The sequence below is a fragment of the Lagenorhynchus albirostris genome, chromosome 16, assembly GCF_949774975.1.
Source record: "Lagenorhynchus albirostris chromosome 16, mLagAlb1.1, whole genome shotgun sequence".
In the NCBI taxonomy this organism is placed as follows: domain Eukaryota; kingdom Metazoa; phylum Chordata; class Mammalia; order Artiodactyla; family Delphinidae; genus Lagenorhynchus; species Lagenorhynchus albirostris.
Genome location: NC_083110.1, coordinates 70,783,645 through 70,809,212, shown reverse-complemented (window position 1 = coordinate 70,809,212; position 25,568 = coordinate 70,783,645). Strand labels below are relative to the sequence as shown.

At 37.7% G+C, this 25,568-nt stretch overlaps 1 protein-coding gene across 2 annotated transcripts in view; it reads left to right on the top strand.

Annotated features, from left to right (window-relative positions):
• The window catches only part of PDZD8 (PDZ domain containing 8), a 95,009-nt gene extending 72,955 nt beyond the window's left edge, over positions 1-22,054 (top strand). For both annotated transcript variants that reach the window (XM_060125453.1, XM_060125452.1), the window contains 2 exons: positions 13,615-13,777; positions 18,661-22,054. In XM_060125453.1, the coding sequence (XP_059981436.1) occupies positions 13,615-13,777; positions 18,661-20,864 (2,367 nt within the window). In that variant the 3' untranslated portion in view covers positions 20,865-22,054. The remainder of the gene's footprint in view (positions 1-13,614; positions 13,778-18,660) is intronic.
• The last annotated feature ends 3,514 nt before the right edge of the window (positions 22,055-25,568 follow it).

Sequence of the window (25,568 nt, the reverse complement as noted above, 5' to 3'; positions counted from 1 at the left end):
GCCTGCAAAAAGGAGACCCCAAACACAGTAAGATAAGCAAAATGAGAAGACAGAAAAACACACAGCAGATAAAGGAGCAAGATAAAAATGCACCAGACCTAACAAATGAAGAGGAAATAGGCAGTCTACCTGAAAAAGAATTCAGAATAATGATAGTAAGGATGATCCAAAATCTTGGAAATAGAATGGACAAAATGCAAGAAACAGTTAACAAGGACCTAGAAGAAATAAAGATGAAACAAGCAACGATGAACAACACAATAAATGAAATTAAAAGTACTCTAGATGGGATCAATAGCAGAATAACTGAGGCAGAATAACGGATAAGTGACCTGGAAGATAAAATAGTGGAAATAACTACTGCAGAGCAGAATAAAGAAAAAAGAATGAAACGAACTGAGGACAGTCTCAGAGACCTCTGGGACAACATTAAACGCACCAACATTCGAATTATAGGGGTTCCAGAAAAAGAAGAGAAAAAGAAAGGGACTGAGAAAATATTTGAAGAGATTATAGTTGAAAACTTCCCTAATATGGGAAAGGAAATAGTTAATCAAGTCCAGGAAGCACAGAGAGTCCCATACAGGATAAATACAAGGAGAAATACGCCAAGACACATATTAATCAAACTGTCAAAAATTAAATACAAAGAAAGCATATTAAAAGCAGCAAGGGAAAAACAACAAATAACACACAAGGGAATCCCCATAAGGTTAACAGCTGATCTCTCAGCAGAAACCCTACAAGCCAGAAGGGAGTGGCAGGACATACTGAAAGTGATGAAGGAGAAAAACCTGCAGCCAAGACTACTCTACCCAGCAAGGATCTCATTCAGATTTGATGGAGAAATTAAAACCTTTACAGACAAACAAAAGCTGAGAGAGTTCAGCACCACCAAACCAGCTTTACAACAAATGCTAAAGGAACTTCTCTAGACAAGAAACACAAGAGAAGGAAAAGACCTGTAATAACGAACCCAAAACAATTTAGAAAATGGGAATAGGAACATACATATCGATAATTACCTTAAATGTAAATGGACTAAATGCTCCCACCAAAAGACACAGATTGGCTGAGTGGATACAAAAACAAGACCCTTATATATGCTGTCTACAAGAGACCCACTTCAGACCTAGAGACACATACAGACTGAAAGTAAGGGGATGGAAAAAGATATTCCATGCAAATGGAAACCAAAAGAAAGCTGGAGTAGCAATTCTCATATCAGACAAAATAGAGTTTAAAATAAGGACTATTAAAAGAGACAAAGAAGGACACTACATAATGATCAAGGGATCGATCCAAGAAGAAGATATAACAATTGTAAATATTTATGCACCCAACGTAGGAGCACCTCAATACATAAGGCAAATACTAACAGCCATAAAAGGGGAAATCGACAGTAACACATCATAGTAGGGGACTTTAACACCCCATTTTCACCCATGGACAGATCATCCAAAATGAAAATAAATAAGGAAACACAAGCTTTAAATGATACATTAAACAAGATGGACTTAATTGATATTTATAGGACACTCCATCCAAAAACAACAGAATACACATTTTTCTCAAGTGCTCATGGAACATTCTCCAGGATAGATCATATCTTGGGTCACAAATCAAGCCTTGGTAAATTTAAGAAAATTGAAATTTTATCAAGTATCTTTTCTGACCACAACGCCATGAGACTAGATATCAATTACAGGAAAAGAGCTGTAAAAAATACAAACACATGGAGGCTAAACAATACACTACTTAATAATGAAGTGATCACTGAAGAAATCAAAGAGGAAATTAAAAAATACCTAGAAACAAATAACAATGGAGACACAACGACCCAAAACCTATGGGATGAAGCAAAAGCAGTTCTAAGCAATATAAGTCTATAGCAATATAAGCCCACCTTAAGAAGCAGGAAACATCTCGAATAAACAACCTAACCTTGCACCTCAAGCAATTAGAGAAAGAAGAACAAAAAAAACCCAGAGCTAGCAGAAGGAAAGAAATCATAAAAATCAGATCAGAAATAAATGAAAAAGAAATGAAGGAAACAATAGCAAAGATCAATAAAACTAAAAGCTGGTTCTTTGAGAAGATAAACAAAATAGATAAACCACTAGCCAGACTCATCAAGAAAAAAAGGGAGAAGACTCAAATCAATAGAATTAGAAATGAAAAAGGAGAACTAACAACTGACACTGCAGAAATAAAAAAGATCATGAGAGATTACTACAAGCAACTCTATGCCAATAAAATGGACAACCTGGAAGAAATGGACAAATTCTTAGAAATGCACAACCTGCCAAGACTGAATCAGGAAGAAATAGAAAATATGAACAGACCAATCACAAGCACTGAAATTGAAACTGTGATTAAAAATCTTCCAACAAACAAAAGCCCAGGACCAGATGGCTTCACAGGCGAATTCTATCAAACATTTAGAGAAGAGCTAACACCTGTCCTTCTCAAACTCTTCCAAAATATAGCAGAGGGAGGAACACTCCCAAATTCCTTCTATGAGGCCACCATCACCTTGATACCAAAACCAGACAAGGATGTCACAAAGAAAGAAAACTACAGGCCAATATCACTGATGAACATAGATGCAAAAATCCTCAACAAAATACTAGCAAACAGAATCCAACAGCACATTAAAAGGATCATACACCATGATCAAGTGGGGTTTATTCCAGGAATGCAAGGATTCTTCAATATACGCAAATCTATCAATGTGATAAACCATATTAACAAATTGAAGGAGAAAAACCATATGATCATCGCAATAGATGCAGAGAAAGCTTTTGACAAAATTCAACACTCATTTATGATAAAAACCCTGCAGAAAGTAGGCATAGAGGGAACTTTCCTCAACATAATAAAGGCCATATATGACAAGCCCACAGCAAACATCATCCTCAGTGGTGAAAAACTGAAAGCATTTCCACTAAGATCAGGAACAAGACAAGGTTGCCCACTCTCACCATTCTTATTCAACATAGCTTTGGAAGTTTTAGCCACAGCAATCAGAGAAGAAAAGGAAATAAAAGGAATCCAAATCGGAAAAGAAGAAGTAAAGCTGTCACTGTTTGCAGATGACGTGATACTATACATAGAGAATCCTAAAGATGCTACCAGAAAACTACTAGAGCTAATCAATGAATTTGGTAAAGTAGCAGGATACAAAATTAATGCACAGAAATCTCTGGCATTCCTATATACTGATGATGAAAAATCTGAAAGTGAAATCAAGAAAACACTCCCATTTACCATTGCAACAAAAAGAATAAAATATCTAGGAATAAACCTACCTAAGGAGACAAAAGGCCTGTATGCAGAAAATTATAAGACACTGATGAAACAAAGATGATACAAATAGATGGAGAGATATACCATGTTCTTGGATTGGAAGAATCAACATTGTGAAAATGACTCTACTACCCAAAGCAATCTATAGATTCAATGCAATCCCTATCAAACTACCACTGGCATTTTTCACAGAACTAGAACAAAAAATTTCACAATTTGTATGGAAACACAAAAGACCCCGAATAGCCAGAGCAATCTTGAGAATGAAAAAAGAAGCTGGAGGAATCAGGCTCCCTGACTTCAGACTATACTACAAAGCTACAGTAATCAAGACAGTATGGTACTGGCACAAAAACAGAAAGATAGATCAATGGAACAGGATAGAAAGCCCAGAGATAAACCCACGCACATATGGACACCTTATCTTTGATAAAGGTGGCAGGAATGTACAGTGGAGAAAGGACAGCCTCTTCAATAAGTGGTGCTGGGAAAACTGGACAGGTACATGTAAAAGTATGAGATTAGATCACTCCCTAACACCATACACAAAAATAAGCTCAAAATGGATTAAAGACCTAAACGTAAGGCCAGAAACTATTGAACTCTTAGAGGAAAACATAGGCAGAACACTCTATGACATAAATCACAGCAAGATCCTTTCTGGCCCATCTACTAGAGTAATGGAAATAAAAACAAAAATAAACAAATGGGACCTAATGAAACTTCAAAGCTTTTGCACAGCAAAGGAAACCATAAACAAGACCAAAAGATAACCCTCAAAATGGGAGAAAATATTTGCAAATGAAGCAACTGACAAAGGATTAATCTTCAAAATTTACAAGCAGCTCATGCAGCTCAATAACAAAAAAACAAACAACCCAATCCAAAAATGGGCAGAAGACCTAAATAGACATTTCTCCAAAGAAGATATACAGACTGCCAACAAACACATGAAAGAATGCTCAACATCATTAATCATTAGAGAAATGCAAATCAAAACTACAATGAGATATCATCTCACACCAGTCAGAATGGCCATCATCAAAAAATCTAGAAACAATAAATGCTGGAGAGGGTGTGGAGAAAAGGGAACACTCTTGCACTGCTGGTGGGAATGTGAATTGGTTCAGCCACTATGGAGAACAGTATGGAGGTTCCTTAAAAAACTACAAATAGAACTACCATATGACCCAGCAGTCCCACTACTGGGCATATACCCTGAGAAAACCAAAATTCAAAAAGAGTCATGTACCAAAATGTTCATTGCAGCTCTATTTACAATAGCCCGGAGATGGAAACAACCTAAGTGCCCATCATCGGATGAATGGATAAAGAAGATGTGGCACATATATACAATGGAATATTACTCAGCCATAAAAAGAAACGAAATTGAGCTATTTGTAATGAGGTGGATAGACCTAGAGTCTGTCATACAGAGTGAAGTAAGTCAGAAAGAAAAAGACAAATACTGTATGCTAACACATATATATGGAATTTAAGAAAAAAAAAATGTCATGAAGAACCTAGGGGTAAGACAGGAATAAAGACGCAGACCTACTGGAGAACGGACTTGAGGATATGGGTAGGGGGAAGGGTGAGCTGTGACAGGACGAGAGAGAGTCATGGACATATACACACTAACAAACGTAAGGTAGATAGCTAGTGGGAAGCAGCCGCATGGCACAGGGATATTGGCTCGGTGCTTTGTGACAGCCTGGAGGGGTGGGATAGGGAGGGTGGGAGGGAGGGAGACGCAAGAGGGAAGACATATGGGAACATATGTATATGTATAACTGATTCACTTTGTTATAAAGCAGAAACTAACACACCATTGTAAAGCAATTATACCCCAATAAAGATGTTAAAAAAAAAATTATGTCCATGTTAGGAAGGGATTAAAAAATCAGTGTTGTTCCCCACCCTGCCCCCCCAAGGTGAAAATAAGGCATCCCAGCTGGGTCCAGGGAAGGCTAAAAGGATTTCAGAGTGTGAGAGCTCTTAAAGGCTATCTTGTTGTTTTTACTAAATTGCTCTGCACCAGATAGGTACACATGCAGCTAGAATTTTTTAACCTGTGTCTAACATGATTGGTGAAGTTAAATGCAGGCTGTCTGCAATCTTGTATGTGTTGACTAGTGATTAAGCTCATGTAATTGCTGTTTAGTATGTGTCAGCAATTCTTGACAATTGATAAACTTTTTTTTGGTATGTCATGCAAAAAAATACTAGAAATAGTATTTCTCTTCCAATAGAAGTTTATCTTTTGGTTTCAACTAAATTCAGGCCAATTGACACAGGCTAAGCCACAGAGAAAGCACTTTACATCCTACAACTTTACATCCTACATTTTTTTTTCTATTCCTATGATAGATTGGTTTATTGATTATTTATCTATGTTGACAACAATATTAAAGAATTTCTTCATAACAGTTCAGAGTATAATCAACTACTAAAATATGAGTTGCATATAATAAAGCCCATTTTATTTAGCACATGAAGGGTGCTACAAGGGCAGGGAGCAGGGATGTGCTCCTGGCCCAGCAAGGATGGCCTCCAACAGTTCTCCACTCCTCCCAGACTCTCCGAAGCCCACCGCACTGCTCCTGGGAGTAGGGACGGCAGCTCAAGCCTGGGGACGCATCTTATGAGTTTGGAGGTGCCTGGGCCTACACCCTTCAGAGACCTTCTCTGTCGCTAACACGCCAGGACCTGGAGCTGCCAGCCTGGGGGGTCCTCTTGTTGTGGAGCAAGGGCTCATGTGGACTATGAGGACTGTTTCCTAGCTTTTTTAGTAGAGCAGGGGGACAGGAAAGGGAGAGTGACACAGTAACCTGTACACATACGTACACAACACGTGTATAAAGCTGAACTTTTTAACAAGTAGGCTTTTAGATGCAGATAACCGTTCCCATTCCATAATGGGAAAACCATTCCTGGTCCATAATGTAAAGGTGCAGAAGGAGGTGAAAGCCCAACACTAACAGCATGTGTTTGAATCAAAGTAAGGGTTTATTTGCAGGGTGCCAAGCAAGAGAGTGGGAAACAAGTCTCAGATCCACTCCAATTTGGACTTGATTGAGGGACTTTTTTAAAGGGGAAGAACAAAGAGGCTGGGATTAATCATCAACTTGTACCATTTCCTTTTTATTAATATGTGATTTTTTTAATTGAGGGATAGTTGATATACAGTATTATATAAGTTTCAGGTGTACAACATAGTAATTCATAATTTTATAGGTTATATTCCATTTATAGTTATTCTAAAATATTGGCTATATTCCTTGTGCTGTACAATATATCTTTGTAGCTTATTTATTTTGTACATGGCAGTTTGTTGCTTTTAACTGCCTACCCCTATCTTGCCCCTTCCCTCTTCCCTCTCCCCACTGGTAACCACTAGGTTACTCTATGTGACATTTCTTTTTTTTTCTTTTTTTGTAATTGAAATATAGTTGATTTACAATATTGTGTTAGTTTCAGGTGTACAGCACAGTGATTCAGTTTTATGTATGTATTTTTTCAGATTATTTTCCATTATAGGTTATTGTAAGATATTGAATATAGTTCCCTGTGCTATACAGTAAATCTTTGTTGCTTATCTATTTTGTGTACAATAGTTTGTATCCCTTAATTCCATACTGTATGTGACTTTTTTTTTTTTTTTTTTTTTGGCTCTGTTAGGTCTTCATTGCTGTGCACGGGCTTTCTCTAGTTGCAGTGAGCAGGGGGCTACTCTTCCTTGCGGTGTGTGGGCTTCTCATTGCGGTGGCTTCTCTTGTTGCAGAGCATGGGCTCTAGGCGCGCAGGCTTCAGTAGTTGTGGCACACGGGCTCAGTAGTTGTGGCTCGCGGGCTCTAGAGCACAGATTGTGGCACACGGGCTTAGCTGCTCCATGGCATGTGGATTTTCCCCGACCGTGGCTCAAACCCGTGTCCCCTGCATTGGCAGGCGGATTCTTAACCACTGTGCCACCAGGGAAGTCCTATGTGACATTTCTTTATCATAGTTTAAGGAGTCAGGATGTCTCTGTTTTATGATTCTCAGGCCAGGTGGTCCATGGTTCAGGGGTCTGTTAGCTCGTCTTGTGCTGGGGAAACAACCTGAGTTTGTATGTTAATGATGATATCTACAGCAGCAATTTTGGTACATTAATGATGTTAACAATAGTAATCTTAGCCATCTGACTCTAGTTGATTAATGTTCAGTTAGCACAGGATTGGGGTAAGAGGTGACAAAGAAAGGCAATAAAATTTTAGATAGAATAACTGTAAACTCAGTAAGGGAACTCTGTTTTAGGGGGACTTGGTTTTACTCTGTAGGACAATGGTGAGGATAGCACCACACTTCTGAAGCCCCGAGCCCCCATCACCTCCTGGACAGGCCCCTATATGCAGAAGAGGCAGCCTCTGGTGTCAGGAGGAGCTGCTGGTATAGCACTGACCCAGGCGCTCCTCTCCTTCTCTTACCCATCTTGCAGGCGCTAAGTCCCTGCAAGGGCAGGCGGCAGAGGCCCCTGGCTAGGCTCAGGCAGATTCCATCCTACATTTATAATGTATTTGTAGCTTTGTAGTTAATAAATACAGCACTTTGAGTTTAATGAGATATTGTATATGGTGGTCTCTAACACGGTGCCTGGTAAGCCAGAACCCGTTTGAAACAGATACCTACTAAAACTCACTTAAGTAAAAAAGGTGTGCTTATTTTGAGGATTCTGGTATTTCATGCCACAGTCAGGTGTCAGGGTCACTGTTCATGGTTGTGTGGGCTAGGGTCTGCATAGCTTTTAGTAGGAGTACAGCAAGGCCTTAGCAACAAACTGGAACTAGAAACTAAATCACTGTCAGCCTCTCTCTCTTTGCAGACAAAATGAGTTCTGTAGATGTTAATTTTTCCTTAATCATAGCTTATCTTTTGGAATAGGGGAGTACCCAGATTTTGGTGGGCTTAAAAACATCTAATTGGCTTTTTATGAGAAAGGAAAAGTTATTACATGATGGTTAGAATTGACTGAAGGTCTCCCATCCATAATCTATTCCTGTATTTGTTATCAGACATTTTCATCCTGCTTTTCTTTTTTTTAATAAAGATTTCATGATCAGCAATCCAAAGGAAAATATAATATTGTTCCATGTTCACTTTTTCTTCACTATGCTTTTGTTTGTCCATAAGAAATACAATTTTTTCTCTCTGCTATTCCTTTTTTCAGCCCCTTCCTTTTCCTTTCATTTGATATGTCTTTAGTCTACAACATAGAGGAAACCTTCTAGCAGGATGAAAACATAATTTTGTGAAAAGGTAGATATTTACCACCATTGGTATGATTTCTGTTCTTTGGAAGTAAAGACCATGCTTGAGCCCATTCTTCTCCTAGTGGGTTTGAACTGGCTGCTGTTCTCTTACTGAATGTCGACATCAGTCACCGTCTTTGTCTTTTCTAATGGGAGAGTTTTTAAAGTCATATGATCATAAAATTAGCTTCTCAGTCTTGATCCTGTAAAAGTAAATTAAGGTTTGAACGATATAAGATAGTTTAAATATTCTAATGCCCTGAATTGATGTTTGTTTCATAATATGTTTGCCTTGTTTCCTCAGCTGTATATTGAGTTCATTCACAGCAGATTGGCTTTTAAATTTCCTTTTGTATCCTGTTTTGACTAGTAGTGCTGAGTCTTACTAATAAGTATAATAGATGCTGAAACTTTTCATAGCTCTGCATCTGAGAAAGACATTGTTGAAGACGTCATATTTTACCTCTAAATATTTCAGTATGAATCTTCTAAAAATAGAACATTTTACATAACTACAATAACCATTATCACACATAAGAAAATTAATAATTCCTTAATTTCACCAAAGTTTCAGTCTATATTAAAATGCTCCCAGTGTCCCATAAATGTTTCTGTAGATTTTTTTTCCCTGAACCAGGATCTTACCAAGATTCAGACATTACATTCGGTTGTTCCAGCTCTTTAGTCTTTCTTTGTCTCTCTCTCTCTCTCTCTTTTTTTTTAATCTAAATGTTTGTCTCTCCTTTTGGGTGATTTTTCAAATCTGCTCATTCCTTCTACATTTATTAACTGGCTTCTTTTTAGGCAGGAGTAGGGTGGAGGGGTAAAGAAAAACTTCGCTTTGACTGAGTGCTAAATAATTTAATATGTAAACAAATGGATAGGTGAATTTAAGAGCTAATTGCAGAAGCAGTACTTACATAAATCCTACATTTAAAATGAAAGCTATGTTGTTCAAAGAAAAACCTCCAAGAAAAGCAAAAGGCTATACAAGACAGAAAATGTAAACATGTCCAGGTTCTCAGTAAATCATATTTATATAGTCACAATATTATAAACATGACTGACTTCCAGTCAACCTTGGTAGCTTAAAAATAGTTTAAAAATTAATATAATAGCTATCAACTTTCATGGTAGAGTTTAGAAGGTAGAAGGTATAAAGGGGAGAAGTGAAGGGAAAGATAGAAGTCCTAGTATCAAGAGAGATATTGTCTGTAGTTGATGAAATAAGAAATATAGGGGTATAAGTATATTAATTAAAGTTATAAAGAGGTTATGCAGAGGAACTAAAAATAATGATGTAGGGCTTCCCTAGTGGCGCAGTGGTTGAGAGTCCGCCTGCCGATGCAGGGGACACGGGTTCGTGCCCCGGTCTGGGAAGATCCCACATGCCGCGGAGCGGCTGGGCCCGTGAGCCATGGCCGCTGAGCCTGCGCGTCCGGAGCCTGTGCTCCGCAACGGGAGAGGCCACAACAGTGAGAGGCCCGCGTAACGCAAAAAAAAAAAAAAAAAAGAAAAAAAATAATGATGTAACTCTACGGTAATTTGGGGGCAGGAGAATGGACTATCATCCTTATCTATTATAATAGGAAGTCAACACGTTGTCCAAAATTTGATATCTTAAGAAATGATGATGTTAATTTCTACAACTAATATCTGTCCTTAGGCTAATACCACACTGTCTTAATTACGCTAACATTATATAGTAAGCCTTGAAATTAGGTAGTATAAGTCCTTCAGCCTTGTTCTATTTAAGGATGGCTTTGATTGTTCTAGGTCTTTTACCTTTCCAAAGTCCTGCAAAGATTTTTACTGGGATTACTTTGAATCTGTAGATAAATTTGGGAGGAATTGGCATCTTAACAATAATGAGTTTTCCAATCCATGAACATGGTGTCATTCTTCATTTATTTAGGTCTTCTTTAATTTCCCTTTGCAGAAGTTTTCAGCATACAGGTTTTGTACATCTTCAATTAAATTTAATCCTAAAAGAAGATGTGGTATGTGTATATATATATATACACACACACACACACACACACACACACACACACACACAATGGAATACTACTTATCCATAAAAAAAGAAAAAAGATGAAATCTTGCCATTTGTGACAACATGGATGGAGGGCATTGTGCTAAATGAAGTAAGTCAGAGAAAGACAAGACCTTATGATTTTACTCATACTGTAGAATATAAACAAATAAAAACAAAATAAATGAACAAACCAAAAAAAACAAACATGTTGATAATAGAGAACAAAGTAGTGGTTACCAGAGAGGAAGGGGCTGGGAGGAGAGGTGGTGGTGAAATGGATAAAGGGGATTAGTTGTATGGTGATAGATGGAAACTAAAGTTTTGGTGATGAGTACACACTGTAGTGTATACAGAAGCAGAAATGTAATGTACATGTGAAACATAGAATGTTATAAACCAGTGTTACCTCAATAAAAGATAAATTTTAAAAATTTAATCCTAAGTATTTTTATGCTATTACAAATTAATTTGCTTTCTTTATTTTCTAATTATTTGTTGGTAATATATAGAAACATATTTGCCTTTTGTATATTGACTTTGTAGTCTGTGACCTAATTTCACTTATTAGTTCTAAAAGTTGTTTTGTAGATGTCTTGGGATTATCCATGTATAGGGTCATATTATATGCAAATAAAGACCGTTTTTCTTCTCCCTTTCCATTCTTTATGTCTTCCCTTTTTCTTACATCATGACCCTAACTATACCCCCCAGTATAATAATGAATGGAAGTGGTAAGAACAGAAATCCTTGCTTTGTTCCTGATCTTGGGTAGAGAACAGGTCTTTCACCCTTGAGTATTATGTTACTTATAGATTTCTGTAGATGCCTATAATCAGATTTAGGATGTTCCCTTGTAGTTCTATTTTGTTGGGGGCTTTTATCATAAATGGATGTTAATTTTTTTTGCGGCTATTAAAATATTTATATGGTTTTCTCCTTTCTTTTCTTAATATGGTGACTTATACTAATTGACTCCTGGGTGCTTGAATCAACCTTGAATTCCTGGAATCAACTCCACTTGGTTATGATTATTATCCTTTTCATATATTATTGGGTTGAATTCCCTAAAATTTTGTTAAGAAATTTTGCATCCATATTTGAACATTAGAAATATTAGTCTGTAGTTCTGCTTTCTTGTCTGGGTTTGGGAATTAGGGTTACATTGGCCTTAACACATGATTTAGGAAGCATACCCTCCTTCTCTATTTCTAAAAGATTCCAAGTAAGATTGTTATTTCAACAATTCATAATGAAGCAGTCTAGACCCGGAGGGAATTTTTTTGTGCAAAGGTTTATGAATTTTATGTTTTTAATTGATATAGGGGTGTTCAAATTTTCTATTTTTTTAGTCAGTTTTTCTCATGTTATCTTTCAAGGAAATTTTTCCATTTCATCTAGGTTGTCAAATGTATTGACATAAAGTTGTGCATAATGTTGCCTATTCTCTTAATGTCTCTAGATTCTGTAGTGATATTCCCCTCTTATTTTGATTTTGGTAGTACACATTTTTCTTTATCAGTTTATCCTAGAGGCTTATCAGTTTTATTGACTATTTCATTGAATCAGCTTTCATGATTTCTTTGTTGTTTTAGTTTCTATTACATTGATTTCTGTTCTTTCCTTCTACTTTGGGGTTTCTAGTTTTTTAAGGAATGAACTGAGATCACTAATTTTAGAATTTTTTTCCTGATATAAGTATTTAAAGCTATAAATTTCCTCTAAACACTGTTTTAGTTGCATCCCACAAGTTTTGATAGATTGTATTTTCATCATCATTCCACTCAGAATATTTTTTTTAATATAAATTTATTGTTTTATGGCTGTGTTGGGTCTTGGTTGCTGCACACGGGCTTTCTCTACTTGTGGCGAGCAGGGGCTACTCTTCATTGCAGTGCAGGGGCTTCTCATTGTGGTGGCTTCTCTTGTTGCAGAGCACAGGCTCTAGGCGCACAGGCTTCAGTAGTTGTAGCACACGGGCTCAGCAGTTGTGGCTCGCAAGCTCAGTAGTTGTGGCACATGGGCTTAGTTGCTCCACAGCATGTGGAATCTTCCCAGACCAGGGCTCAAACCTGTGTCCCCTGCATTGGGAAGTGGATTCTCAACCACCACGCCACCAGGGAAGTCCCCAGAATATTTTTTAATTTCCCTTCTGATTTCTTCTTTGACCATGAATTTCTTAAAGTGTGTTGTTTTACTTTTCAAATGTTTGGGGTTTTTCTAGTTTTCTTACTGTTAATTGATTGCTAATTTAATTCCATTCAAAGAACGTATCTTGGATTTCAGTCTTTTTAAATGTATCAACGCTTGTTTTATGACTGTAGCACATCCTGGTGGACTTACCATGTGTACCTGAAAATAATGTGTATTCTGGCATTGTTAGGTATAGTGTTCTATAAATGTCATTTAAGTCAAGGTTGATCACGTTCAGATCGTCTATGTCTTCGTCTGTTTTTTCTAGTTATATTGGTTGCTGAGAGAAGGATGGAGAAATAGGTATACCTCTAATAGCAGGTCTGGTAAAGTATTAATTGCAAAGGGACATGCATTCAAGTCAAGAAGAATTTGTTACTATATTTTATAACCTACCACAGGGTTCATTTTAATTATTCTTTGTGCTTTTGTATATTTTTAAAATTTTCTGTAATAAAACCTTAAAAACCAAATCATCTTTGATAATGATGCCAGAGTTTAGGGAGTGCATGCCACATGCTATACCAGATGTAGGAAGAATATTTAGGATTTCTATTTGTTTATGTTCACCTTATCATTTAAAAGGTTCGATGGCACAAATGTGCAGTCTGAGCATATCTTAATTTATATTGTCACAATAAAAGATTTCCTCCCTCCTTTATTAGTCTGTAATAATAACCACCATGGTATAAAAGTCAGCGTCAACTGTAGTGCTCTCGATGTGTTGTTTTCTCACTCCACTACTGTGAACCCATTGAATCTGTTTTCATTTTTTTATCTTTATCAAAGGTTGAATTAATAAAGGGGAATTTACAAAGTGTCGGACTTACACTTCGTCTTGTCCAGTCAACTGACGGGTATGCTGGGCACGTCATAATTGAGACCGTGGCCCCAAACTCGCCTGCTGCAATTGCTGATCTTCAGCGGGGAGATCGACTGATTGCTATTGGAGGTAATTATGCTGATGTGCAATATACCTGACATTTACAAAGAAAACCAGAGAACAGATGTGGGGGTTTTTCCTCTCTTCTTTATTTCTTTTTATTATTTTTTTTTATTTTTGGCTGTGTTGGGTCTCCATGGCTGTGTGCGGGCTTTCTCTAGTTGCAGCGAGCGGGGTCTACTCTTCGTTGCGGTGCGTGGTCTTCTCATTGCAGTGGCTTCTCTGTTGTGGAGCATGGGCTCTAGGCACGCGGGCTCAGTAGTTGTGGCTCGTGGACTCTAGAGCACAGGTTCAGTAGTTGTGGCACATGGGCTTAGTCGCTCCATGGCATGTGAGATCTTCCCAGGCCAGGGCTCGAACCTGGGCATGTCCCCTGCAATGGCAGGTGGATTCTTAACCACTGCGCCACCAGGGAAGTCCCTCTTCCTTCTTTATTTCTATAAGCACGTTACTTTTACAATGGAAAGAAAGTAATAACTATACTATAAATAAATACTTAAAAAATTTGAAACACATCATTTTAGTTCTAATTATAAATCTTGAAAATATTTCATCTTTAGACCATTTTCCTCCTACTTCTATTTTTTTTTAATTGAATGTGAAAGAAAGGGCAGGTCAACAGTTATCTTTCTGTGTGGCCACCACCATTACTACTCTGAGCCTAAAACTGACAATGTTAGCACTACTGCCCCCATCACTCAGGACTAGATAATTAACAGGAGAGCGATTCCTTGTCTAAAAGGGCACATCTGAACTGGCCTGTTGCCCCTTATTGTTCCTGACTGGGCAGCCATTTGTTAATAGATTGTCATTCAGAGTGCAGCCCAGATCACTGTCACTGGCAGAAAAATGTGTCACCTGCATGCCTTCCTATCAGTTGGATTGATAACAACAAAAACTCTCTATTGTTAGGCAGATTATTTGCTTGCATGTTTATAAATAAGCAGTAAGACTCACTGTGGACATCAGTGGGGGAAAAGTCCAAACCTTTTCAGACCTTTGTAGTACATGGCCCACCCATTCTAGGCTTGTCAAGAGATTTCTTGAGCCCATGGTTGGTTACAATTGAGCTTTTAAAGGCAACATGGAATATTCTCTCACAGCTAAAACAATAAATAACAAGGTAAATTAGTTCCTAAATTAAGGAGCAGTTGTCTTTGGTTATATGTTGAAGAAACTCTACCTTTAATTCATATCCATCATGACAGTAAAATAATGAAAATGATTTAATTGCATACCTGGAAGCCCCACTAAGTCAATATTTCACATGGAAATCCCTCTGATTATGTCATAAACAGTGCTTTTCAAACTCTCTTGTGTATTCCAATCACCCAGGCATGGTGTTAAAATGTGGATTCTGATTCAGTAGACCTGGGGTGGTGTTCCAGGTTCTGTATTTCTAACAGGCTCCCAGATGATGATACTGGTTCATAGACACTTAGGATAATAAGGCTATAAAATAAACCTCATCTGTGACGTAGTTATTAAACATAAACATAACAGTTATCCCTCAGCTAAAAATCATAATTCAGTATGAATTTTTTTTATGTATACATACACCCTGTTTGGTTTTACCTACAGCATAAAATTGTTTTCTTTTTTACATCCTTTTATGAAAGATTTTTGTTTTTAATTATACAAGTAGTAAATATCTGTTATCAAAAATAAATAAATAAATCCAAGCAATATAAATACAGGCAGGGTGAAAAAGCAAAAGTCATCTCTTTGTGTCTAACATTTGTAAAAATAATAATATTCATTGAGATAAGGGGAGGGTATGATACACATTCTTTTTTTTATAGCTATACTTTATTTGTATGGGTATACAACATTTTAAAAACATTTAGTGGGCTTCCCTGGTGGCGCAGTGGTTGAGAGTCCGCCTGCCGATGCAGGGGACACGGGTTCGTGCCCCGGTCTGGGAAGATCCCACATGCCGCGAAGCGGCTGGGCCCGTGAGCCATGGCCGCTGGGCCTGCGCGTCCGGAGCCTGTTCTGCGCAACGGGAGAGGCCACAACAGTCAGAGGCCCGCGTACCGCAAAAAAAAAAAAAAAAAAAAATTTAGTAACGGGATTGGTGATAATTGAAATAAGATTGGCAAAATGTTTGTTATATTTAAGCTCAGTGATGGAGTTCATTTTACTATTTCCTCTGCTTTTGAGTATATTTGTAATATTCCAAAAGAAAAATAATCCATATTTGGCTGAACAGTCCCAAGAGGCAGATGTTAAGTCACAAAGAATGAGTTTAGATTGAGCCGAAGTTTTTTGCCTACCTCAGATCATTAGATGGACTTAATTTTTATTTATGTCAAACTACAGTTTTGCTGGTTCATAGTGTGGTTAAAGGGAAGCAGAAGAAATTAAGGCTGGATGAATCATGAAGTCATACTAGAAAGCTCTGAATTTCAGTATGAGTTTGTAGGCGAAAGGTTTTTGAGCCAATGTTTTAGGAAAACTGGGGAGCAATATATGTTTGGTGATTAAAATAGGGAAGATCTAAGTGAGGGATCATAGTAAAAAGCTGTTTATTACTATAGTGGAAGCCAGTGGTCAGGAGGATCTGAAAGGAGGAAGAATGAAAATGGACTGGAACTCTAACAGGATTGACAGCAGACTGAATCTATCTAGGGAGTCAGCCATCTCCATGATTCAGATCGGGTTAACTGGGAGGGTGGCAAATTGATTCACATAGTAGTGAGAACAGGAAGATGAGAAGGTCAAAGAGAGGTTTTAACTTCACTGAATTTGTAGCATCAACGAAACATCCAGGTGGTGATATCCAGAAGTAGCTGGGAATGTACGACTAGAGTGAAGAAGAGCGGATGCCAACCAAAGAAAAAGTTGATAGTTGAAACTACTGAAATGGGTGTAATCTAGGGAGAGAACAAAAAGGCAGAGAAACTAAAGAAAAAAACATGGGAACATTTGCATACAAGGGACAGATATAGGTGGGGGAAAAAAGAAAGCAGAGATGATCAGAGCCAAATTAGTACAGTGTTGTGAAAACCAAGGAAAACAAGGTTTTAAAGGAGAAGAAGGAAGGGAATTAAGATTTTAGCAAGGATAACTGATAGAGCAGAGTCCTGAAGGGGATAGGGAGTAGGATCCAAAGTACAAGGGATACTTCCTCCTCTAAGATGGCTTAATCCTGAAAATGACTGGCAGGGAGGAGAGGTGGCTTCTTACTGATCTTCAGTATATAAGGTGATGTCATCTACAGAATAAAAGAGAGTAGGAAGGGTGGGTTTCAGGGGAATAAGAAAGGTTTGAAGCTGGTGTTTGGAGACTGAGTTGTTTAGAGACCAGTCAAAAGAATGCTAAAGCAGCACTGAAAGCCTTGCTGCAGATAGATGGTATAACTCGGGAGTTGTATCCAGGTGATAAGCTCAGGAGCAGGAAAGGGAGATAAGGGGCTAGCAAAGCTGGGGATCAGAAAGACAGGTAGATGGCAGAAGAGGAAAGGGCTGGGGCAAAAGAATAAAAAAGCTTGATGTGAACACCACTGAAGTCTTGAACTGAGGTTGGGGAGAAAAGCAGGTGGTGTCAGGAGACCAGCTGGACCATGAGAGCAAAGGAGGAATGACTGGACATGGAAACTACCTCAAAACAGATTCAGTTAGCAGACAGGATTGTTAGAGGTGGAAATAGGAGATTGTGATCAGAGGTTAATTTCCAAGTAAAAGATCTTTGATGTGGAAAACTTCCAAGTGATGACCAGGTCTAAAGTATGGTCTTGCCTGGGCAGCCAAAGTAGGAGAATATAGAGGTTGAGGAACTCTGAAGTCAGGTTATTAGATGGGGCTGATTTACTTTGATTTATTTAGGATGGCCTTAAGACCTTTGGAAAGCAAAGACCCCTTCTCACCTTTCTGTAACTCCTACAGAAAGGGTTGGCTTAGGTAAGTACTGTTTTGGAGAGGGTAGGGAAAAAATAGAGCCTTTAAAAGATACACCTAGAATATCCCTAGAAGAATACATCAGAAGCTTTGATTGCCTCAGGAAAGGGAAAATACGTCTGGGAGATGGAGGTGGAAGGGAGATTTTTCACTGTACATCTTTCTATACTTTTTGAATTTTGAACTAATTGATGTAGCACCTATTAGAAAATAAAATGAAAACTTAAGATATTGTTGATATAGATACAGATAGTAGACAACTTGTTTAACTTTAAAGCCTTCCTATTATGCCTTCCTTATTCTTTCTGGTCCTGAAAAAGACTAGTTTGATGGGTAGGGCTAATGAAAAGAATCTGTAAGAGTCCACTATTCATAATAGTATTGGGGTGGCCAAAAAGTTTGTTCAGTTTTAAGTGAAAATAAAAGACATTTTTCATTTTCACCAAGACTTTTATTGAACAGTGTATTCACTAACAGAACAAACTTTTTGGCCAACCCAATATTTTGCTAAGTTTATTTCAAGCATTGGTCTCTTAATTTGAATCATTCACCATACAACTTGTAATGCCTGATGCATTTTACAATTTCCCTTAATATAATCATAGTTTCCCATCATTTTAAGCCTGATTTAACCGTTAATAAAATCCTTTTCAATAGGTCTCACTCTGCTCACTTCAGTTCAAACTGAGGAATAATGTCTTTTAAACCTAGGAAGGAGTGGTAAACAGTTAGGAGTTAGCAGCTTGACACCCTCCTCAGGATTTTCATGTCATCGTTTGGTTTGAAAAGGTAAACATTTCCAGGACATCGGAGCAGTCAGGGTTTAAGAATCAGTACACTGATGTATCCATAAACCCGTAAGATATTTTAGAGGTTTCACTATTACTTTTCCATTAGTTAAGTAATCATGAATTAACGGCAATTACACTTAGTGAATTTAGGTAATTTTTACTGCAGTAATTTACATGTTTCCCATTTAATATCTTAAAACAGGTGTGAAAATCACATCTACACTGCAAGTGTTGAAGCTTATCAAGCAGGCTGGTGACCGAGTCCTGGTATATTATGAAAGGCCTGTTGGCCAGAGTAACCAGGGTGCAGTGCTGCAAGATAACTTTGGACAGTTGGAAGACAACTTTCTGATAGGCCCATGCCAACCAAACTATGAAGAGGAAACAAGTGGGTTGGCAGTAGATGCTGAAAACAGAGACCTGGATTCTGAATTTGAAGACTTAGCAAGTGATGTGAGAGCACAAACTGAGGTCAAGGATGAGGCACAGTCATTAAGTCACAGTCCCAAACGTACTCCAACAACACTTTCTGTTAAACCCCTTGGAACTATATCACCAGTTTTAAACCGTAAATCAGTTGTAGGAAGTTACCCACCACCCCCAAAACTTCCATCCAAAGAAGAAAATAAGCCCTTGGCCCTAAAATCTTCTGAGATAACAGAACCAGCACAAGTGTCAAAACCCACCCAAGGATCCACTTTCAAACCACCTGTGCCACCACGACCACAAGTCAAAGTTCCTTTACCTTCTGCTGATGCCCCAAATCAGGCAGAACCAGATATTCTCGTTGAAAAGCCAGAGAAGGTGCTGCCACCGCCTGCTGCAGATAAACCTGCTGAAAAGCAAGCGAAAAATCTGGATCACGTCGAAGAAGCAGCTACAGCTAAGCAGCTTCCAGCAAAGCAAGAAGTGGCAAAAGATTTGACTTCAGAAAGTTCCTGCACTCCTAAGGACAGTTCAGATGACCATCAAACGTGGGAGTCATCAGAAATTCTTTATCGTAATAAGCTCGGAAAATGGACAAGAACCAGAGCCAGCTGTCTCTTTGACATAGAAGCCTGCCACAGGTACTTAAACATCGCACTGTGGTGCAGGGATCCTTTCAAATTAGGGGGTCTCATCTGTTTGGGGCATGTCAGCTTAAAACTTGAAGAGGTGGCTTTAGGATGCTTAGCTACATCGAACATGGAATACCTTTCCAAATTCAGACTGGAAGCCCCATCACCTAAGGCCATGGTCACGAGAACCGCGCTACGTAATCTGAGTATGCAGAAGGGGTTCAATGACAAATTTTGTTTCGGTGATATTACTGTTCACTTCAAATATCTGAAAGAAGGAGAGCCAGACCACCATGTAGTTACTAACTTAGAGAAAGAAAAAGAACTCCATTTGGTCGAAGAGGTTTCTGCCCTTCCTAAAGAGGAGCACTTTGTTGGACAGATGGGTTTAACAGAAAATAAACATAGTTTCCAGGATACTCAGTTCCAGAACCCAACTTGGTGTGATTACTGTAAGAAAAAAGTTTGGACTAAAGCTGCTTCCCAGTGTATGTTCTGTGCTTATGTTTGCCATAAAAAATGTCAGGAAAAGTGTCTAGCCGAGACTCCTCTTTGTGGAGCAACTGATCAACGGATAGACCGGGCCCTGAAAAATCTCAGGCTGGAAGGACAAGAAGCCCTCTTAGGCCTGCCCCCTCGTGTTGATGCTGAAGCTGGGAAGTCAGTCAACAGAATGACAGGTTTGACAAGACATATTATCAATACGAGCTCTCGTTTGTTAAATCTGCGTCAAGTCTCTAAAACTCGCCTTTCTGAGCCAGGGACTGATCTAGTAGAACCTTCACCAAAACACACACCCAACACATCAGACAACGAAGGCAGTGACACAGAGATCTGTGGCCCAAACAGCCCTTCTAAACAGGGCAACAACACAGGAATAAAATTAGTGAGAAAGGAGGGTGGTCTGGATGACAGCGTTTTCATTGCAGTTAAAGAAATTGGTCGTGATCTGTACAGGGGGTTGCCTACAGAGGAGAGGATCCAGAAACTAGAGTTCATGCTAGATAAACTGCAGAATGAAATTGATCAGGAGTTGGAACATAATAATTCCCTTGTTAGAGAAGAAAAAGAGACAACCGATACGAGGAAAAAATCACTTCTTTCTGCTGCTTTGGCTAAATCAGGTGAAAGACTGCAAGCTCTAACACTTCTTATGATCCACTACAGAGCAGGCATTGAAGATATTGAATCTTTAGAAAGTCTGTCCTTAGACCAGCACTCCAAAAAAATAAGCAAGTACACAGATGATACAGAAGAAGACCTTGATAGTGAAATAACCCAACTAATAGACTCTCAGCCATTCAGTAGCATATCAGATGACTTATTTGGCCCATCTGAGTCTGTGTAACAGTCTGTTTAAACTTTCTAGTGATTGAGGAAAAGTTGCATCTAAAGTACCACAGATACAACCACATTTAAACCCTCTTATTATGCACTTTGGCCTGCTTCTTCACAGTTATTTGCTTGTGTAAGAGCTAGAGTGGGAAAGGTGGTTTTCCAGCAAAAACATGATCAGCTCACTAAATTGGTTGTTTCAGATTGCATTTATAGCTATGCTTTTTGGGTTTATACTGGGAATTTATTTTTACTAATTTATTTTTAACTTTTTCTAATTATGTAATTATGTAAGCTTTTTGTGTTTATGTAGGTGTGATGTCTCATTGTGGTTTTTTTTCCTTCCTCTTCCTAGTTTTTGAATTAGTGTTAAATAGGATACTGTCCAGATTCTTGAAATATTTTCATTTCCATCACAGTTATAACAACAAATTTGCTGCATGCCCAAATTGACAACAGCAATCATTGAGGGAACAGGTTTTGAATCGTACTTTGTGTTATGAAGTTTGTCATATCTACTTGCTTGAGATTTTTGTTATTTTGGCGTTTGGGGGAGTGCTTTTTGTTTTGATTTTGCCAAATGTAACATGAAAGCCACAGCTTTAGTTAGTTATGCTGATTTAGTAAAAAAAAAAAAGTTTTACATATATTGCTTGTTTTTTATGCTTTTGTGAAATTTTTTTCTAAAGCTTATGTGCAGTTTAAGTATAGTGAGAATATAGTGATTAATTTGAAGAGCTTGCATTGAAAAACAAAATGCAACAGGGAATAAATACAGAATGCAGTTGGTCAAGAATTTTGAGAGGATGACCAGATTACTAAAACAAACAAAAAACAGTAACCAGCAGGATTTTGAAATACAATCTTTCAAAATGTTGACACTTGCCTTTCAAATGGAAGTACTAAACATTTATGATTATTTTTCATCTTCAGTTCTCCCATAGGAAATAAAGCATGTAGATATCTGAAGTTTCAGAGGACTGTTCTTAAAATGCCCTTGTTGATATCTGGTTTGGCTGTTTTGTTTTAGAAAAATAGTCATGCATGAGAATGCTGTAAGGGAGAGGAATCATGCAGAATAGATTTATTGCTTTGTCTGACATCCTACAGGCTTATCCTATGTATCATCTTACAGGCTGATCATTCTGAATGCTTCTGTAGTTCAGACTGTCTTATTAAAAAAAGAAAATTACACAGCGTCAATACATAGGAATTGGAACCATTTCTCTTAAAATGAAGGTCTAGTCTGATACTCAGGCCATCGTGTGGATCCCAATAACACACGACTGAGGGAAAACATGTGAGCATGACCTCTGTTGGTATACCATAAAAGTTTTGGCCTTTTATATGTCTATAAAATAGATATGTACATGTTTTTCCCTTTTGTAGGTAACTACTATGATAATTGCTATATAGTGAAACTGACATGAATTTAAAACTAGATGGTGGCAGTTTTTATGGCTGGCAGGAAAAGGCATAGTATAATAGTAAGGATTCTGGCCCAGGTCTATAACCCAGGACTCCATACAAGAGTTTAAGTTCAAGCTCTTCTGTTGGCCATTAGTGAACTGTGTAACCATAGGCAAGCCACGAAAGGGCTCCATGCTGCAGGCTCCCCAGCTGTAAAGTAGGAATAAACAAAATTTATTCTACCTCACAGGATTGTTGTGAGGAAAACAACAGCATAACTGCAGAAGTTTTCTGAACAGTAACAAGCTATTGAAATAAAAGGGTTATATGGATGATAAAAACATTTTTATGGGTAGAAAAGCCATTCCACTTTTAAAATCAATAGTTCTCATTCTTGCTATTTTATTATTAAGTAAAATATTAGGAAACTAAATACCTTTCTTGGCCAAGTTTATAACAAAAATATATCTGTGTATACCCCCCATTTTTGTTTAAACATGCTTGCATTTTAACACTGCTGTAGAAGTCTTTATACACCAAATTCACTGAAAGCTAAAATGTTGTTCTGTAACAATAGCTTGAAACAATCTTCCCAATGTAATAAGCAACTGTCATCTTATCATAAAAAATCACTTACCACTGACAACCTGGAAGGCAGAGTAAGTGGCTGGTGGTTTTGGATTATACCATGAAGTTTTAGTGACATCCAAGCATGCTGCTGAAACTGATGCATTTGAAAGAGCTGTAGAAATAATGCAAAACTTTGGTTTCATAAAAATCTACTCATGTTTTAAAAGTATTTAACTCTGTAGAACCACAATTATGGAAAGCTCAGTAATGCTGCTAATGATATTTGTAAAATGTACCTTCAATGTAGTGCAATATTTTTCTATTTACTGGGAGAGGCAGTAGAGGCATCACAGTTGTAGTTTCGTGCAAGGGGGGCGGGCGGTGGGACACGCCAATAGCCTAAGGAATAGTAAGGTATAAGGCTTCAGTGAAAACAGTTGTATTATATCACATTCCTGATGTAATCTTTCTGCCATGCTATGTTATCAATAGCTAAAAAATAATATTAAATAAAAACTACCACAGAAAACAAGAATATCTTCATTTGATGTCATCTAAGAAAGGTGACTGCTGCATCTCTATGGAATTATTGCCTGGTATAATTGGGCCATGAAGATAAGTTTAACAAAGTCCGCTTTTGCTAAACAAAATTGCTATTCTGAAAATTGTCTAAAAGCATTAAATTTTGGTTTTACTATTTTTTTATGCTGTGACAATCAGATTTATGGATTTGCCTCTGCTATCTAATAGTAATTGGACTAAAGTGTATTTGCTACATTGGTATTTAGATGAATTATTAGGTTAGACAGTCAAGCTGAGCAATATTTTAGCATTTAAGATCAATTCATATGCTACATTTCTTAATATCAGACCTTACATTCTTCAGTATCAGAACTAGTTAAAATACTATGTGGCCATTTTGTGAATTTAAGAGGAGAAAACACATGCTAAAAATTTGAAGGTACTGTCAATTCTAAATTTAAGTATTGTTGAATTTTTTGAAAGGCAGTTTGAAGGTATTTGGCTCTTACTGATAGTAAGATAATAAAATCTCAAGTCCCCTAAAAGTGAATAAATTTAAAATCACTTTAATTTTGAAATGTATTGAGTTTATTTCTAAATTGAGACATAACAGCTTTCCTTTAAAAACAGGGTTGGGGGAGGTTCCCTTAAGCCTTTTTAAGCCATGAATCCATTTTAAGATCTGTTTAAAACCATGGATTCTCACCCCTGAAAGGTGCACACATGCGCACCCTAAGTTTTATGGCACTTCCAGGAGTCGTGGACCTACTGTGTCAAGTGGCTGCATATCACAGTTATTTTCATCAGATATAGTTATTTGTTCGTAGCCATCAGGAAAACAATGTAACTTTAGAGATGCAAGGATAACTTACTGGTTGGTTCCACACTGACACCATGTGGCTAGTTACATACTTCAAATTAAAACAAATTTTGCAAAGCCAAAAAGTATGGTTCAAACTAGTCTGGAGTAGATTTTACCTGATGCCTGCAAGCAAAGAAGAATAGTTTTTAATTGAATACCCACAGTTAAAACAGTACCTTCTTACATATTTTATTCCAATGATAATATCTGGTTAACAAAGGAATACAACAGGCACAGTAGTGTTCAGAAGATTTATTAAGTAAACTAGCTAAAACATGACGTAGGTGGATACACTTAGCAGTCAAAAGAAAGAATTGAATATTTATCACTACCTCATTAAGCTTTTTGTATCTGTTTTGCCAGGTACAAAGATAAAAAACACCTCTGCTCAAAAAATAAATGTTCAGAGAGCTGTGTGTTCTTTGTTCTGATACACACATTAAAAAAAAAAAAAAAGCTTTTCTTTCCATAGTCTTGCCAATCCCAGAATACTGGTCATATAAAAGACCTTACAATTTTTTTCTCCTTCAGATACAACTGATACCTTTTGCTCTCAAAACAGTTCTGAAAAATATGTATCTTTTATATGATCTCTTGGGATCACCAGCAGACATGGCTGCCAGTCATTCTTGAAGAGACTGAAACCTTGCAGGCAAAAATAAAAGAGGGATAAGTTACGTGGTATTGGGAGTGAGGAGAACCACAAACCCCGCCAGAAAATTGATTTGCAGCACGTTCTTTTTTAAGGCTCTCCCCTCCAGAAGTAGAGAGCAGTCCTGCCTTTTTACATTAGCCACAGAAGCGCCTCCAGCAAAGCAGAGTCCTTGTGTAAGTCGCCCAACGCAAACACACGAGTAGGACGCTTGTTTGCTTCCAACACATGCATTTGAAAACCAGACTTCAGATCAAAGCCCCACAAAAAAAGCTTCATAAAGAAAATGGGAAGTATTAGCTACTTTCTTAGAGAATTATAAGGTTGAGGGGTCCTTCCAAGTTAACAGGAGCACAATTTTAGCTTAACAAAGAACTGACATTAAGTAGTTTTTGTTTACGATTACAGAACTACAGAATGAACAAGTGTTATTTGAGACATTCCACACTATCTTCATATCTCATACAAAACTCGATGTAAACTAACAATGTTCACTAACACAGTACTTGCTATCACATCGAAAAGGCACATCAATGTCATCATGCTTAGAAAAACTACATCACACAGCACTAGGTGATACAGTATTACATAGACATTTTTAGATGTTTGGGTTTTTTCCTGCCTGTGAAAGGGGGTGTACCCTGACCACCCTATTATTTTTACCTGTTTTCCTAACACGATTCAAGACAATTTCATTCCTT